The sequence below is a fragment of the Pteropus vampyrus genome, unplaced genomic scaffold (genome assembly GCF_000151845.1).
Source record: "Pteropus vampyrus isolate Shadow unplaced genomic scaffold, Pvam_2.0 Scaffold300, whole genome shotgun sequence".
NCBI classification, from domain to species: Eukaryota; Metazoa; Chordata; class Mammalia; order Chiroptera; family Pteropodidae; genus Pteropus; species Pteropus vampyrus.
This window is the reverse complement of record NW_011889081.1, coordinates 843117-857444: the sequence shown is the minus strand read 5'-3', so window position 1 is coordinate 857444 and position 14328 is coordinate 843117. Positions and strand designations below refer to the sequence as shown.

Sequence of the window (14328 nt, the reverse complement as noted above, 5' to 3'; positions counted from 1 at the left end):
TTGCACTAGGTACCACTATTGGTTCTCAACCTGGGAGATTGTGCCCCCAAGGAGACATTGGACAATGTCTACAGACATTTTTGATTGTCACAGTGTGTGTGTATGTGGGGTCCAGTCAGTGCTACTGGCATCTAGTGGGTGGAGGCCCGGGGATGCTGCTAAATATACGGCAATGCGCGGAACAGCTCCTGCAGCAAAGAAGGATCAGCTCCAAATCAATAGTGAGGTTGAAAAACACTGGTTTATCTGTAAGATTAGTTCCTGGAAATATAATTGCTGAGCCAAAGGGCGTATCCTTTTGAAATGGTATAGACTTTGCAACATTCATTGCCCAGGGCTAATATTAACTTTGAGAATGTGCTCAGTCCCTGCGAGGTGACACACCAACTCTGAGATGCTGGCGTGGGTAGTGTGGGTCCCCCCCAAGCCTGGAGTCAGCTGCTTTGTGAATCTGATGGGAAAATAGCTATGGGGCAGAGGTTGCTGGGTTCATTCATTTAAGAGCCAGGTCCTGAGCACCTGTCATGTGCAGGATGAAGTTGACATATCCCTTCCCTCATAGGGCTCTCAGTCCAATGGGGGATATTGACCAGAAAACAAACCATGTGATATATACACCGAGTGTACAGTGAGTACATTGGCCTGGGAAGTCAAGGAGGACTTCATGGAAGAGGTAACTTGTAGATGATGTAATGATTAATTTTATGTTTCAACGACTGGGCAAACATTATGGCTGGTAAACATTATTTCTATGTGTGTCTGTGAGGGTGTCTCTGGAAGAGATTAGCATTGGATTCAGTAGACTGAGTAAAGATTGTGGGTGGACATCATCTAGTCCCTTGAGGGTGCAAATAGAACAAAAAGGTGGAGGAAGAGGGAAAATCCTCTCTGCTTAAGCTGAGACATCCATCTTCTGCCCTCGGACATCAGGGAGCTTAGGTCTTGTGTGCTTGCATTCCAACTGGGGATTATACCGTTGGCCTCCCAGTTGTCAAACTTTTGGACTCGAAGTGATTTATACCGCCAGCTTTTCTGGGTCTCCAGCTTGCAGACAGCATATCGTGGGACTTCTCACCTCCATAACTGTGTGAGCCGATTCCTGCAATATATCTGTCTCCATGTGTCCTATTGGATCTCTTTCTCTGGAGACCCCTTAGCACATTCATTGTCATTTACTGAATGCTCACCACATACTCTCTCCCTGCAGGAGCTTGGGTGTTCCCTTCTGGATGATAGAAGTTGCCTGTCCTTTTGTTACCAAACTGAGCTTCAGGTCCCCACCATGTGGGCTTCCATGAAGCCCCTTTATTTTTGAGGGTTTTGGAAAGTTTTGGGAAGTGCTCCCACATTCTGCAAGCACAGCCTCTGTCCCAATCAAGCTCTCTCCTGTTCCCCTCATCCAAGCCTGAGAACCATTTCTCCAAGCTGTGGCAGGCACATTCCAGGAATCATCTGCATAACAGAACTATGAAAGCGATGCTGCTATCCCATTGTATAGATGAGGAAACTGAGGCCCAGGAAAAGTAAATGATTTGCTCAAGGTTACATGGCAGAGAAGGGATGTCACATCAGCTTTGCCAGACTTCAAAGTTGGAGCTATTTCTCACTGTGCTTAGATTGGCCAGGGCAGGGCAAAGAGGAAGGCCTGGGCAGGCGCATGGAGTGGCAGATGGCGGGGTGCAGAATTGAGAGAAGGCAGGCAATGACAGGAGTGTTTCTGAGCTGTGGGCCTGGCCCTGGGCCTGAAGGGAGGGTTGACCTTCCCTTGGGGGAAGGTCAGAGCCGGCTTTGGAACTTGACTCTGGTTTGGAGGCAGAAGGAGCTGGTCATCAAGGCCCACCCTCCCAGGCCTTCATGACTCCCTAGGGCCTGGGGTCTCAGGCTATCACTTAAAAAAGAACCATACTTTTATTGAGGTTAGCTCAAAGAAGTTATTTACAAAACACTTTGTGTTTTCAAAGTACAGCTTTTTCTAAAAAGCAATGTCCACCTTTAATACATGCTCTAGTACACAGGTGTGTTTTGGGGTGTGCCCATGCTCAGTACTACTCTGTGGAATTGTCTTGGGTCCGCCGGCGGACCTTTGAGGGCCCAGGGGTGGCAGGAGGGCTGGTGGGGGCTGGGGCCAGGTTCACCCAGCCGGGCCCGCGGGGCAGCACGTCGCTCTCGTTGAGTCTGCAGACTCGGTAGTTCTCGTAGTGGACGTTGTGGGTGATGTCCTTCAGATCTTGGAGGTGGGAGCTGGGAGATGGGCAGGAGGTCAGCCCAGGCCAGCCATGGCAAACCCCAGGCCCCCTGCAGCCCCTTGGGCTCCCTACACCCTCACCGGATGAGCAGGTCTCTCAGGAGGGGAAATTCACAGTGCGCCATGTTCTCCACTGCAAGACAGGACACCGAATGCCCACTGTGTGCTGCACGACACCTAATACCCACCACCGCCCTTGCACCCCCCTTATCCCACCTCCCCATCTTCATTTATTCATTCATGCATTGCTGTGTCCCCAGCACCTGGTACAGGTGGTTCCTACAAATAGTTGTTGAATCAATGAATCCACTGATTATTTATTTATTATATACTTAATAATAACTATATTATATTACACTTATTATACCATGTATAATGTATATTATATTCTACTTTTAATAATTATGTTGATAAACTGGGGGCTCAGGTCCTGGCTGCTGTTCCTTTACCTTCCAGTCTCACCCTCAGGGAGGCCCTCCTCTGCTCCCTCAGGTAGCCCCACCTCCCGCCCTGCATATTTCCTTCATGGTGCTTCACTCATCCGTTATCATCTTGTTAACTCTATGAGAATAGGGACCCTGTTGGTCCTGCTTTCACTGTCTACCATGAGGAACTGCACATAGTACATGGGGCACATAGTAGGCCCACAATAAATTCTGGCACACGAATAGGGCACCTTGTGGGTGCCTGGCATTATGCAGAGCTGTGGCTCTGCCTCCTCCAACCACTCTATGAGGTTGATGTTACCATGATGCCCTTTTTACTGTGAGGAAACTGAGGTCCAGAGAGTCAGTAACTTGCCTGAGGCCTCCCAGCTGTAAAGAGGGACTCATCCAAGGTCTATCTGTTAACCACGGGGCCCTATGATAGGTGCTAAGGATCCCAAAGGCAATATAGGGCGTGTCCTGGTGCCCCACTCACGCTCCCCAAATGCCTTCACTGACCTTCAATGATGCCCCACTTCGTCTTCCGGCCCAGCACACACCTCCCGTTCACTAGGTGCTCTCGGTCAGCCCCAACCACAGCAAAGGGAATCCGTTCCTGAGGGGAGGGGCCAAGATGGGAGGGTTGGTCTCCTACCCCCGGTAGAGGCGGGGCAGGGGGTTGCTGTCCTTTGTGGGGAGAGAAAGGAGAAAGTAGTAGAAGGCGTACATGATATCTAACAAGTCAGAAGATAGAAATCCAATCAGTTTCCTTATTTGGAAAGTGAGAGTCATCACAGTACTGACATAGGATGTTTGAGAAGTGCTTAGCATAATTAAAGGTTAGCAGAACAACTCTTGGAAGCTGTGTCATTACTAATAGCCACCTTACTAATGTAATCTTGCTAACATCAAATCTCTCACCTGTGAAGCAAGAACAGTAATCACCTTCAACAGTTATCATGATGTTATGAACCAGGGTTTGGCCACCTGTGGCTCACAGGCCAACCAGGGCCCACCTTCAGTTTTTCTCTGTAAAGTTCATTGGTACACGGCCTTGCCCATTCAGTGACTCTTGTCTTTGTGACTTTCAGACTACCACAGTAGAGTTGAATAATTGTGGCAGGGACCGCTTGGCCCACAAAGTCTAAAATATTTACCATCATCTGGCATGTCACAAAAAAGTTCACTAAACCCTGTTGTAAATTCTAGTTGTTTACATGTTCCAGAAGTGAAGATGCAAACTCAAAAACTCCTAAGTGCTATATATGGGTTTGTTTTTAATTCACAGTTAATTAGTGACAGGGAATAATATTGATGCCAATAATAATAACTATCTGTTGCGCATTTATTATGTGCCAGCCTGTAGTAAACCTTCGATAATGTTATGTGTCTGGATGATTTATTGAGATTTAAGAATATGCTCCTCGTATTTCTCCTAGCTCTGTTCCAGCTGTGGCCAGGTGGCCGTCTTTGCCCTCCTCAGGACAGAAAGCAGGAAGTTGGTTAAGGTCAGAGCTCTTTGAATCTTCCACAGGAAATCCTGTTGATTGCTCCAGAGGGGAGCGGGAAGAGGGAATGTGTAGAGAAATTGTATGCCAGACGGGAAACAGAGCCTCCATGTACAGATGTGCGGTCTGTGCACTGCACAGAGGCAACTGGTCATGAGGCAGTGTAGGCCCCCGACTGTAGAGGAAGCTGCTGCATTTTTCTAATCCAAACTAGATCACTGTGTAGGCTAGCAGGGGCCCTGCGGGGAGGGAGTTGAAGCCTGATGTCTATGGATGATGAACCCCAGGCCTCATCCTGGTGGTTTGCAGGGTCCAGATGGACCGACATTGGATGCACCACAAGGTCAGGAAGATGGGGGCTTGGAGTTAGAATTCAGTTAAGTCAGAGAAAACGAAGATGTGAGCTATTTCCCTCTTCCCTTTTTGTAACGGCTTTATTGAGAAATAAATCACATATTGTAAAATTCACTCTTAGAGGTACAGTTCAATGGCGCTTAGTGTATCCACAAAATTGTGCAACCATCACCACAATCTAATTCTACAGCATTTCCGTCACCTCAAAAAGAAACCCTGGACCCGCTAGCAGTCACTTCTCATTCACTCTGACCCCCAGCTCCTGGCAACCACTGATCTACTTTCTATCTCTGTAGAGTTGCCTGTTATGGACATTTCGAATAATGGAATCATTCAACACATGGCCTTTTATGTCTGGCTTCTTTCACTGAGCTTCATATTTTCAAGGTTTATCCATGTTGTAGCATTTTTCAGAACCTCATTCTTTTCTATGGCCACAATGTTCCATCATGTGGCTAGACCACCTTTGTTTATCCATTCATAAGGTAATGGACATTAGGATTGTTTCCACTTTTTGGCTATTATGAAACACTGCTATAAACATTTGTGTACAAGTTTTTATGTGGACATAGGTTTTCATTTCTTTTGGGAGTAGAATTACTGGGTCATATGGTAACTCAGTGATTAACCTTCCGAAGAACTGTCACACTGTTGTCCAAAGCGACTGTACCATTTGACATTCCCACCAGTAATGTGTGAGTCTCAATTTCTCCACTAACTTGTTATTGTCAGTCATTTTGATAATAGCCATCCTAGTGGATGTGAAGTATCTTGTGGTTTTGATTTGCATTTCCCTAATGACTAATGAAGTTGAACATCTTTTCATATGCTATTGGCCATTTATATAAATTCTTTGGATAAATGTCTATTTGAGATCCTTTGCCCATTTTTAAATTGAATTGTCTTTTATTAGTGATTTGTAAGAGTTCTTTATATAATCAGGATACAAGTCCCTTATCAGATATATCATTAGCAAATATTTTCTCCCATTCTGTGGGTTGTTCATATGACTTATTTTTTGCTCACCTTAAGTTTCTGGATGGATAGAGATTCATACCTGCTAGAAATATGTGAACTTTTTCCTAGCTGTAATCTTCAGATGGAAAGGATGAATGAAAAGAAAATCAGGTGGCCTTGGTCCCACCAGCCTCCTGCCCCACCATGGCCTCCTACCCTGATCTTGCTATTGAGGATCCTGTCATTGATGTCCTCATCGAAGCACTTCTGCGGGTACACATCGATGTAGTGAGTCCTGAGGTCATGCTGGATCTGGGGACCACACGCAGGTAACCTCAGCTCACCTTGTGCACTCTGCTCCTTCCCACCTCCGCTGACCACAGCCTTGGCCCAGGCACTTAGTTCACCTGGCGCCTGAAGGTCTCTCGCTCTTCAATGGTCAGGCTGTCAGCCCGTGCGATCACGGGCACCACGTTCACAGTCTGGCACAGCCGCTGCAGGAACTCAATGTCCAGGGGCCGCAGGCTGCTCAGACGGGGCAGTGATGGTGGTGGCAGCAGCAGCAAGTGTATGAGTGAGGGGGGTGCCAGCCCATAGCCCATGCTGGGGCCCCTTCCTCCTCCTCCTCCTCTCTGCCCAAATGGTCCAGCCACCTCACCAGTGCCCAGTGGGTGGCACGAAGTACACACAGCAGTGCACCCGGGTGTCAGGGATGTGACGTTGGCGGGTGATAAGGATCTCCTCCTGCAGGTACCGCTCGTACTGTTCATTGATGTAGCTCAAGATGGGGTCCCAGCTGGAGTGGGAGATGGACCCAACTCAGGATCGTGCCCAGGACCCCCACCTGCCTCCCTGGGGCCTCTGGCTGGTCTCCCCTGAGTGTGACCAATCGCTCTGGTTCTCCTGGGATGCAAGACCTTCAGCCTTGCACAACCCAAGGTGCTTGGGCACCTGAGTATGCTCCCACTCCCCTGCACCATCAGAGAGGGACGCCTGGCATTCTCAAGCTGAGGCCTCACCTTCCCTTGTGTGTAAAGTAGGGACGATAAGAACATACTCTGGTGGTGGTAGTGGGGAGTGAGTATTGAATGAGAGAAATTGCTGCTGGCCTGATTCAAACCACCATGGACTCCTGCCTGATAGTGGCAAAGATCTCCTGACTCCTCTCCCTGGGCCCCTTCCCTCTGCGGGCTATTGCCAACAGCAGCACAGAAGATTCTTCTAAAAGCAGGATTCAGATTGCATCACTTTCCTGCTCAGCTTCCGGGGGCTGAGGAAAAGCCAAAGTCCTTTCATTTCCCTCCAAGGCCCTTCACCACCCAACCGCTGCTTCCTGCCTGCTCGCTCCTCTTCCTCTCCCTGTTGCTCCTGCTTGCCAGCCACACCAGCCTGTCCGCCTCAGGGCCTTAGCACATGTGACTCTCAGCCTTGAACACTCTTCCCCACATGTCCACATGGTTCATTCTCTCATCTCCTGGAAGTCTGTGTCCGAATCTCACTTTTTTTCAGGAAGTCTTTCTTGACTGTTCTGCTTAAGATTGCAACCCCCTATGGCTCTGTACCCCTTTAACTCTCAGAAATGTCCTGTTTGGATGGTAGAGTTTAGGCTCGCCCTCTGTGTATAGCTGATTATTTTGTGCATTGGCTGTCTCTCACCCCTGTGACAACATAAATTCCATGTAGGCGAGGACGTTCATTTTTGTTGTTCCTTGCAGCATCCCCAGATCTAGAATGGAGCTTGCACATAGTGCTCAAGTGAGCATCATGTGCAGGGCCGGCTTTGAAAGACTGTAAACGGAGCAGCCCACAGAGCTCTGCGCTGAGAGGGGCCCATGCTTTGTTGAATGTTCTGCAGTCATGGTCTTACATTTTCTTGGTTTTGAGCAAGGGGCCCACATTTTCATCACACTGGGTCCTACAAATTATGCAACCACTCCTGATTTTGTGGGGGTTGTGTGTGTGTGTGTCATTGAGAGCCTAGAACAACTCTGCAAGATGGGTGTCGTCATCCCCAAGTTACAAAGAAGGAAATCAAGCTTCTGTGACCAGTCCCAGGTTATGTAGCTAGAAAGTGGTCTAACCCAGGATCCTGACTCTGGCACGCGGGCTTCTAACCTCGTCTATACCATAACTTTTATTGAGTGCTTACTGTGTGCCAAGTAGCGCGCTAAGACCTTTACGTACTTGACTCCCTTCAATCTCGGAGGGAGAGTTGTGTACAGCCATTATACAGATGAATAAACTGAGGCCCAAAGATACCACAGCCAGGTTGTTCCAGGGCTGGGACGTTTCCCAGAGGCTAGAGGGGCAGGGGCACGGGCAACCGGGGCTTGGCTCCACTTCAGAGGACCCACCACTTGTCATTGTTGATCTGGTCCCCAAAGCCGGGTGTGTCAGTCACAGTCAGCTTGAGCTTCACACCCTTCTCCTCAATGACTGTGAAGAGAGAGCAAAGGAGGGGAGAGATTGGACCCAGGCGGGCCAGGATGGCGGTGATGGTGAGGGCGGGGACTCGCTCACCGTGGGTCACTGAGTGCAGCTGCAGCGTCTGGGCTGTGGTCCCCACCAGACCCGGTGGGGTGGATTTCCATACCTTGGACTTGAACAGTGTGTTCACCATTGTGGACTTGCCCAGCCCACTCTGCCCTGGGAGTAACCAGATGACAGAAATATCGGTGAGCATTTTAGGTAGCGTTTCTCAAACTCTTAAATAAATATTTTAAACAAGTAAACTGTTTTCTAAGTACCACATAAATATAGAAAAGTGTATACTATCATAAGTGTCTACCTTGATGCTTACCCACCCCTTTCTTATTGAGGCAAAATTCATCTAATAAAAGATTAACCAGTAACCATGTAAAGTGAACAGTTCAGTGACATTTAGTACAATAATAGTGTTTGTGCAACCACCACCTCTATCTAGCTCCAAAACATTTTCATCACCCACAAAAGATAAGCCTGTGCCCATGAAGCAGTCTCTCCTACTTCTCCCTCCCCCAGCCCCTAACAACCTCCAATCTACTTTCTGTCTCTAGGGATACCTATTCTGAACATTTCATATAAATGGAATCATGAAAAATTTGTCCTTTTGTGTCTGATTTCTTTCACTCAGCTTAATGTCTTCAAGGTTCATCCATGTTGTAGTATCACCACTTCATTCTTTTTCAGGGCTGAATACTATTCCATTGGATAGTTAGACCACACTGTCTTTATCCATTCATCCATCGATGGGGAGTTAATATGTTTTTGCAAACCAAACAACCTATGTAGCAGCACCAGATCAAGAGACAGAACACACAGCTTCTCCTAAGGCCACACATGCCCCATCTCAGTGACTATGAGCCCAGTCCTCCAGGGACTGCCACTCTCCTGACTTAGGAGCAGTTCTACCTGCCCTTGACTTAGGGAATCACCCAGCATGTGCTCTTTCGTGTCTGGCTTCTTTTGCTACTTGGTGAGATATACCTATCCCGTTTGTGTTTGTGAGGTGCTTCTCCAGCTCTGTGGGCCATGTCCTTCAATATGAAATATGCTGTGTCACAATGCAGGACACCCCTTTGTGTATATAACTGAAATTGTCCTTAGGGTTCTGCTATCCAATATGGGAGCCACGCCTGGCTATTGCCACTGGCAATATGGCAGGTCTGAATTGAGATATGCCCTTAATGGAAAATACAAACCAGGTTTTGCAGACTTGGTCTGACAAAATTCTAAAAGGTCTCACGGATAAATTGTATATAAATTATTATATGTTGAGATGATAGCATTTTAGAATATATTGGGTTGAATAGATGATTAAACTTAATTTCACCTGTTTCACTTTTTAAAAGATGGCTACTTGGAAATTTAAAAATTGCATATGTGGCTCATATTATATTTCTATTGGACAGTGCTGCCTTCGAATAATACCCTTAATTGGAGCTACACACTCTGAAATTTTGTGTCCTGTTGTATCTAGTTTGTTTGGTTAAAAGCGATGTTGTGACCTATAAAATTAATTGTGCATATACAAAAATGCAATTCCAGATAAACTGACCCATGGAGAGTCTGCTAAATGCTAGGCACTGTGCTAAGCCAGATGAGGAAATTGAGGCAGAGAGGGGTTAGGGACCATGCCCAAGATTGTATAGTGGTGGATTGGTGGGTTTATGGCTGGCACCAGGATCTGAGTGTGGGTGTTCACCACTTGCTGCCTCAGCTCCCCATTTTATTGCTCTGTTTGGGTTAGGTTGGGGCTTCATGTGTGATTTTTGTCCTTTAATGACTCAGCATTTCCCAGATTTTCAATTATATCCCTGCGAGGTACTTCTTAGGCCCACTTAACAAATGAGAAGACTGAGACCCCAAGAGGTGAGGTAACCATGCCATGGCCCCTGGGGTCGCATCAATTGATCTGTCCCCTTGTGATCCTCCGCCCCTCACTCACCCACCACCATGATGTTGAACTCAAACCCCATCTTCATGGCCTTGATCTTCAGTTGGTCAAGCACGGCCTCGATGCCCACGTAACCAAGCATCTCGCAGGGCGGGGTCCTGGGGCTGGAGGTCCCAGATGAGCTGGGGGAGGAGGACCACCTCAGGGGGTCCATGGGACCAAGGGCACAACAATACCTGTCATCCGAGTGGAGTGGGAAGAAGGGGGTCACTGGGGCTCCAGAATGGGACCACCTATGTTATCTCATTTCTGAACCCTGACTCCTGAGTTCTGCTTCCAGACACTCCCACACGTTATGTCTCCAAGTCCCCATGACCCAAGGGTTTTGGCAAGAGGCACCTGGGGGAGCTGCCTCTTGGGGGAGACTGAATCCCCACCCTGAGATGTACCAGCCCCAGGGAATCTGTTCCTTCCCCACCCCAGCTTCCACTCTCACCCCACCCAATTGCCCAGGCAGGCTCTCTGCTCAGACACTCCCCCAGCAAAGCCCAGGGGCCAGACCCGTGGGGGACAAAGAGAGAAGCAGCCTCCCGTGGCACCTAGTGGCCCTGGGTTCCTGTGGGGGCTTTTGAGGCTGCCTTGTCCTGGCAGACCCTGGTGTGTGTGGTGAAGGGGAGGGGAGGTGACAGTTAACTGAAGAATCTTAGCCCCGCCCCCTCCCCATGACCTCACCTGGGGGGCTCCTCAGCATCAAGGAGCCCAGGGCAGGGACAGGTAAGCTGCTCCTCCAGGCCCTTACCGACACTACCATGTAATCTTCACAAAGACCCTAGCTTAGCACTACAGACAGGAAGCCCAGGGGTCCAGGGCGGCTCCCTTGCCCTAAGTCACCTAGCTGGTATGAATGGCAGGGCCGGGCTTCATTCAGCTAGTCACTCTGAATTCCAAGTTCATGCCCCTTAACCACTCTGCCAGGGGGAGCAAACTGTGACCCACAGCCAGAAATCACAACATCCATGTGTTTTTCTTTTGGTCTGTCCATTGCTGGTGCCATAGTGTTTTAAATTGCCAGCATTGAAAAATCAAGGCATTAATTTAGCAAATATTTACCCTGTACTTAATCTGAGCATGGCATTGTTCTAGGGGCCCTATGATAGGAACTTGTTTAATGATCATCACAGCCCTAAGAAATAAGTGCTGTTACCACCCCTAGTCTACAGATAAGAAGGTCAAGGGAGTCGTTCAAGGTCACACAGTGAGGAAGTGGCAGAGGTGGGATCTGAGGCCATGTGCTCACCCTCTCCAGCCTCTTTTCTTGTTTACATGAACATCTAGATTCCCAGTGTATCTTAGAGATTGTAAGCTCTGTGAACTCTGGCCCAGCCCACAACTGTTTCAAGTTGCCCTCTTTAGCTGGGCCACGTGCTCTCCAGTTTGCCATAGTCCTCACCCCTCCGTAATGTCTCCCTGATGTTTTTTAAACCAAGTCCATCTCACTCAGCTCTTTTTCACCTGAGTTTCCTGGCACCTGACTTTGCAAGCTCTAAGCAATCCCCTGTCTCAGATGTTTGCAAATAGTTCTCAGATCATATAGATTTTAGGCTTTGCCGATCATATGATCTCTGTTGCAATTATTCTTCAGCTTTGCTGTTGTAATGTGAAAGAAGACAAGTAAAGGGATGGGCATGGCTGCGTGCCACTAAAACTATTTACTGACCCCACTGCATCCACCGGATCTCACCAACTCTGCCCTAGTCCACTCACCTCAACTGTACTCTGCTCCAACCAGCCTTCTCTCTCTCTCTGCCCATGCTCTTCTACTCCCCTACCTTCTACATATCTGACAGCAGAGACTTAACCTTTCACTCTCAAGGCTTGGAGGCTGAGAGTGGGCTGGGCAGGGCCCTGGGCAGGACTGAGGCAGAGTCTGACTTATACATGGTTCCATTCCCAGCAGAAAAACCTCTCAAGCTCCACAGCTCTTGAGGGATTCGGTGAGGCTGGCCTCTTCATCAAAGCAAATGAAAACTTTATGTGGGGATGACTGCGTTGTGACTGACCTTGAAAGGGAGCAGATTCTGCCTCCGGGAATGTCCCCTAAGGATATAAGCCTCTCTGAAGAGAAAGAACTTTCTTTAAGAAAACCATCACATGTGAGTGATTTAGAATCCTGAAAAACTCGGGGGAAGAAAGCCTCAATGGGTACCCACAGGGACTGTAAACTTGAGGATCAGGTTTGCAGAAAGCCAGATTTGCAAGACACTTGGCTATGCTGATTGGGAGAAGTCGAGGGTAAAGCGGTCTGAGTAGCATGAGGGTGGTGGGTGAGCCCAAATGTGTGCTAAGGACAAAGGACGGGATGGGATCATGGCCACAAGCTGGAGAGTAACGCAGGGCCACTTAGTGCCTATTTTCATAGTGTATGTCACTGTGCTAAGAAAGCTTCTGCGTTGATTATTCTAGTCAATTCCCACAACAACCCAAGAAGGGGGATAGTATTCACACATCCATTTTACAGATGAGTAATCCGAGGCAGAGAGAAGTCAGGGACTGTGACTCAGGTCACAAGCTCGTGGGTGTTAAGGACTGGGACCAAGATCCAAGTCTGAGGGTCTGACCCTCCCAAAGCCCCTCATTGTTGCTCTGCTTGGGTCTGGGGGCTCTGTGGGTAGCTATTTTCTTTGAACACCTCAAAGATTCCCAGATTTTATTTAATCAGGTCTTATTTTCATAATGGGAATGACAAGAAACAAAGCGCCCAGGAGTCTGGACAGGAAGACTGAGGGTCAGTACAGAAAGGAGGGGACCACGGGCCTTCTGCCCACCCAGCCAGGCCAAGTGGGGGGTGCAGGGGCCCCAGTTGTCGGCCTCCCTCCCTGCTTTGTTTTTCAATTGAGATAAAATTCACAACATAAAATTAACCATTAGCCATATTAAAAGTGAACAGATCAGTGGCATTTAGTACATTCACAATGTTGCAGAATGACCTCTATCTAGTTCCAAGACATGTTCATCACCCCAAAAGGAAACTCCATAAGCACCAAGCACTCACTCCCATGACCCCTCCCTAATCCCACTAATCTACCTTCTGTTTCCACGGATTTGCTCGTTCTGGACATTGCATGTAAATATAATCATATAATATGTGGCCTTTTATGACTGGCTTCTTTTACTTAGCGTCACATTTTTGAGGTTCATCCACGTTGTAGCCTGTGTCAGTGCTTCATTCTTTCTTTTTTTTAAAAAAAATTATTTATTTAAATTAGTTTCCAGTACTTCATTCCTTTTTATGGCTGAATATTCCATCGTATGGATAGAACACATTTTATCCATTCATCAGCTGATAGACACTTGGGTTGTTTCCACCTTTTGGCTGTTGTGGTTAGTGTTGCTGTGAATAGTTAAGTACAAGTCTGAGTACTTGCTTCCAATTCTTTTGGGTCTATACTTGGAGTGAAATTGCTAGATCATATGATAACACTATATGTAAATTTTGGAGGAACTGTCAGACTGTTTTCCACAATGGTTGTAACCCCCTCTCCTCCTTTTTGCAATAGAACATTACAGTCATTTCAAAACTATGGAGAGGATGTAGGCAGGGTGCGAAATGAAGAACCCAGTACAGAAGATCCCATAGCATGATGGTCAGGGCCTCTGAGATCTATCTGAATGCCTGAGTCACAATTCTGGCTTCTCTGCTCACTGGGTGTGCTTGGCAGAATCATGGCCCCTAAAGACATCTCCATCCCAATCCCTGGAACCTGTGAATGTGTTACCTTACATAGCAAAGGGACTTTGCAGATGTGATTAAGGATTTTGACGGGGAGATTATCCTGGGGGCCATTGTAATCACAGAATTCTTTATAAGAGGGAGGCAGGAGGGTAGAGTCAGAGATGTGAGGATGGGAGCAGAAACTACAGTGATGGGGCTGTGGCACAAACCAAGGAATGTGGCCCCTAGAAGCTGAAAAAGGCAAGTAATGGATTCTCCCTAGAGCTTCCGGAAGGAACACAGCCCCACCAACCCATTTAGACTCCGACTTCCAGAGCTATGAGGTAATACATTTGTATTGTTTCCAGCCACTAAGTTTGTGGTAGTATGTTACAGCAACAACAGGAAATGAATCCTTTACAAATGTGACTGAGATGGTCGCTGAGCTTCTCAAGGCCTGTTTTTCACATCTGTAAAATGGGAATAGCAATAATACCTTCTTCAGGATCGCCATGAGGAATCAATTAGGTAATGTACATATAGCCTAACATTAGCTGAAATTTTTTTCCTGCTAGACCGTAAGTATTACAAGGACAAGAAATCGTACCCACCTGGTTTACGGCCAACCTCAAGCGCTGAGCAGTCTCCGGCCCCTGATTGGTGTGCCTGGACACATGTCTGTGCTTTGCATGGAAGCAGGAGTGAGAGCTGCCTTGCTGGATAGGGTCAAGAATGGCAGGGTTAGGGGCCCC

General features: G+C 47.7%; 1 protein-coding gene across 1 annotated transcript; it reads right to left on the bottom strand.

The window, feature by feature from the left end:
- Positions 1 to 2045: 2045 nt before the first annotated feature.
- Positions 2046 to 10078, bottom strand: SEPT12 (septin 12). Its single transcript, XM_023521255.1, is given in 11 exon segments — positions 2046 to 2241; positions 2327 to 2378; positions 3190 to 3286; positions 5706 to 5801; positions 5897 to 6070; positions 6072 to 6127; positions 6130 to 6306; positions 6309 to 6364; positions 7844 to 7925; positions 8010 to 8135; positions 9916 to 10078. Coding segments are annotated over 11 exon segments (1275 nt in total).
- Between the last annotated feature and the right edge of the window lie 4250 nt (positions 10079 to 14328).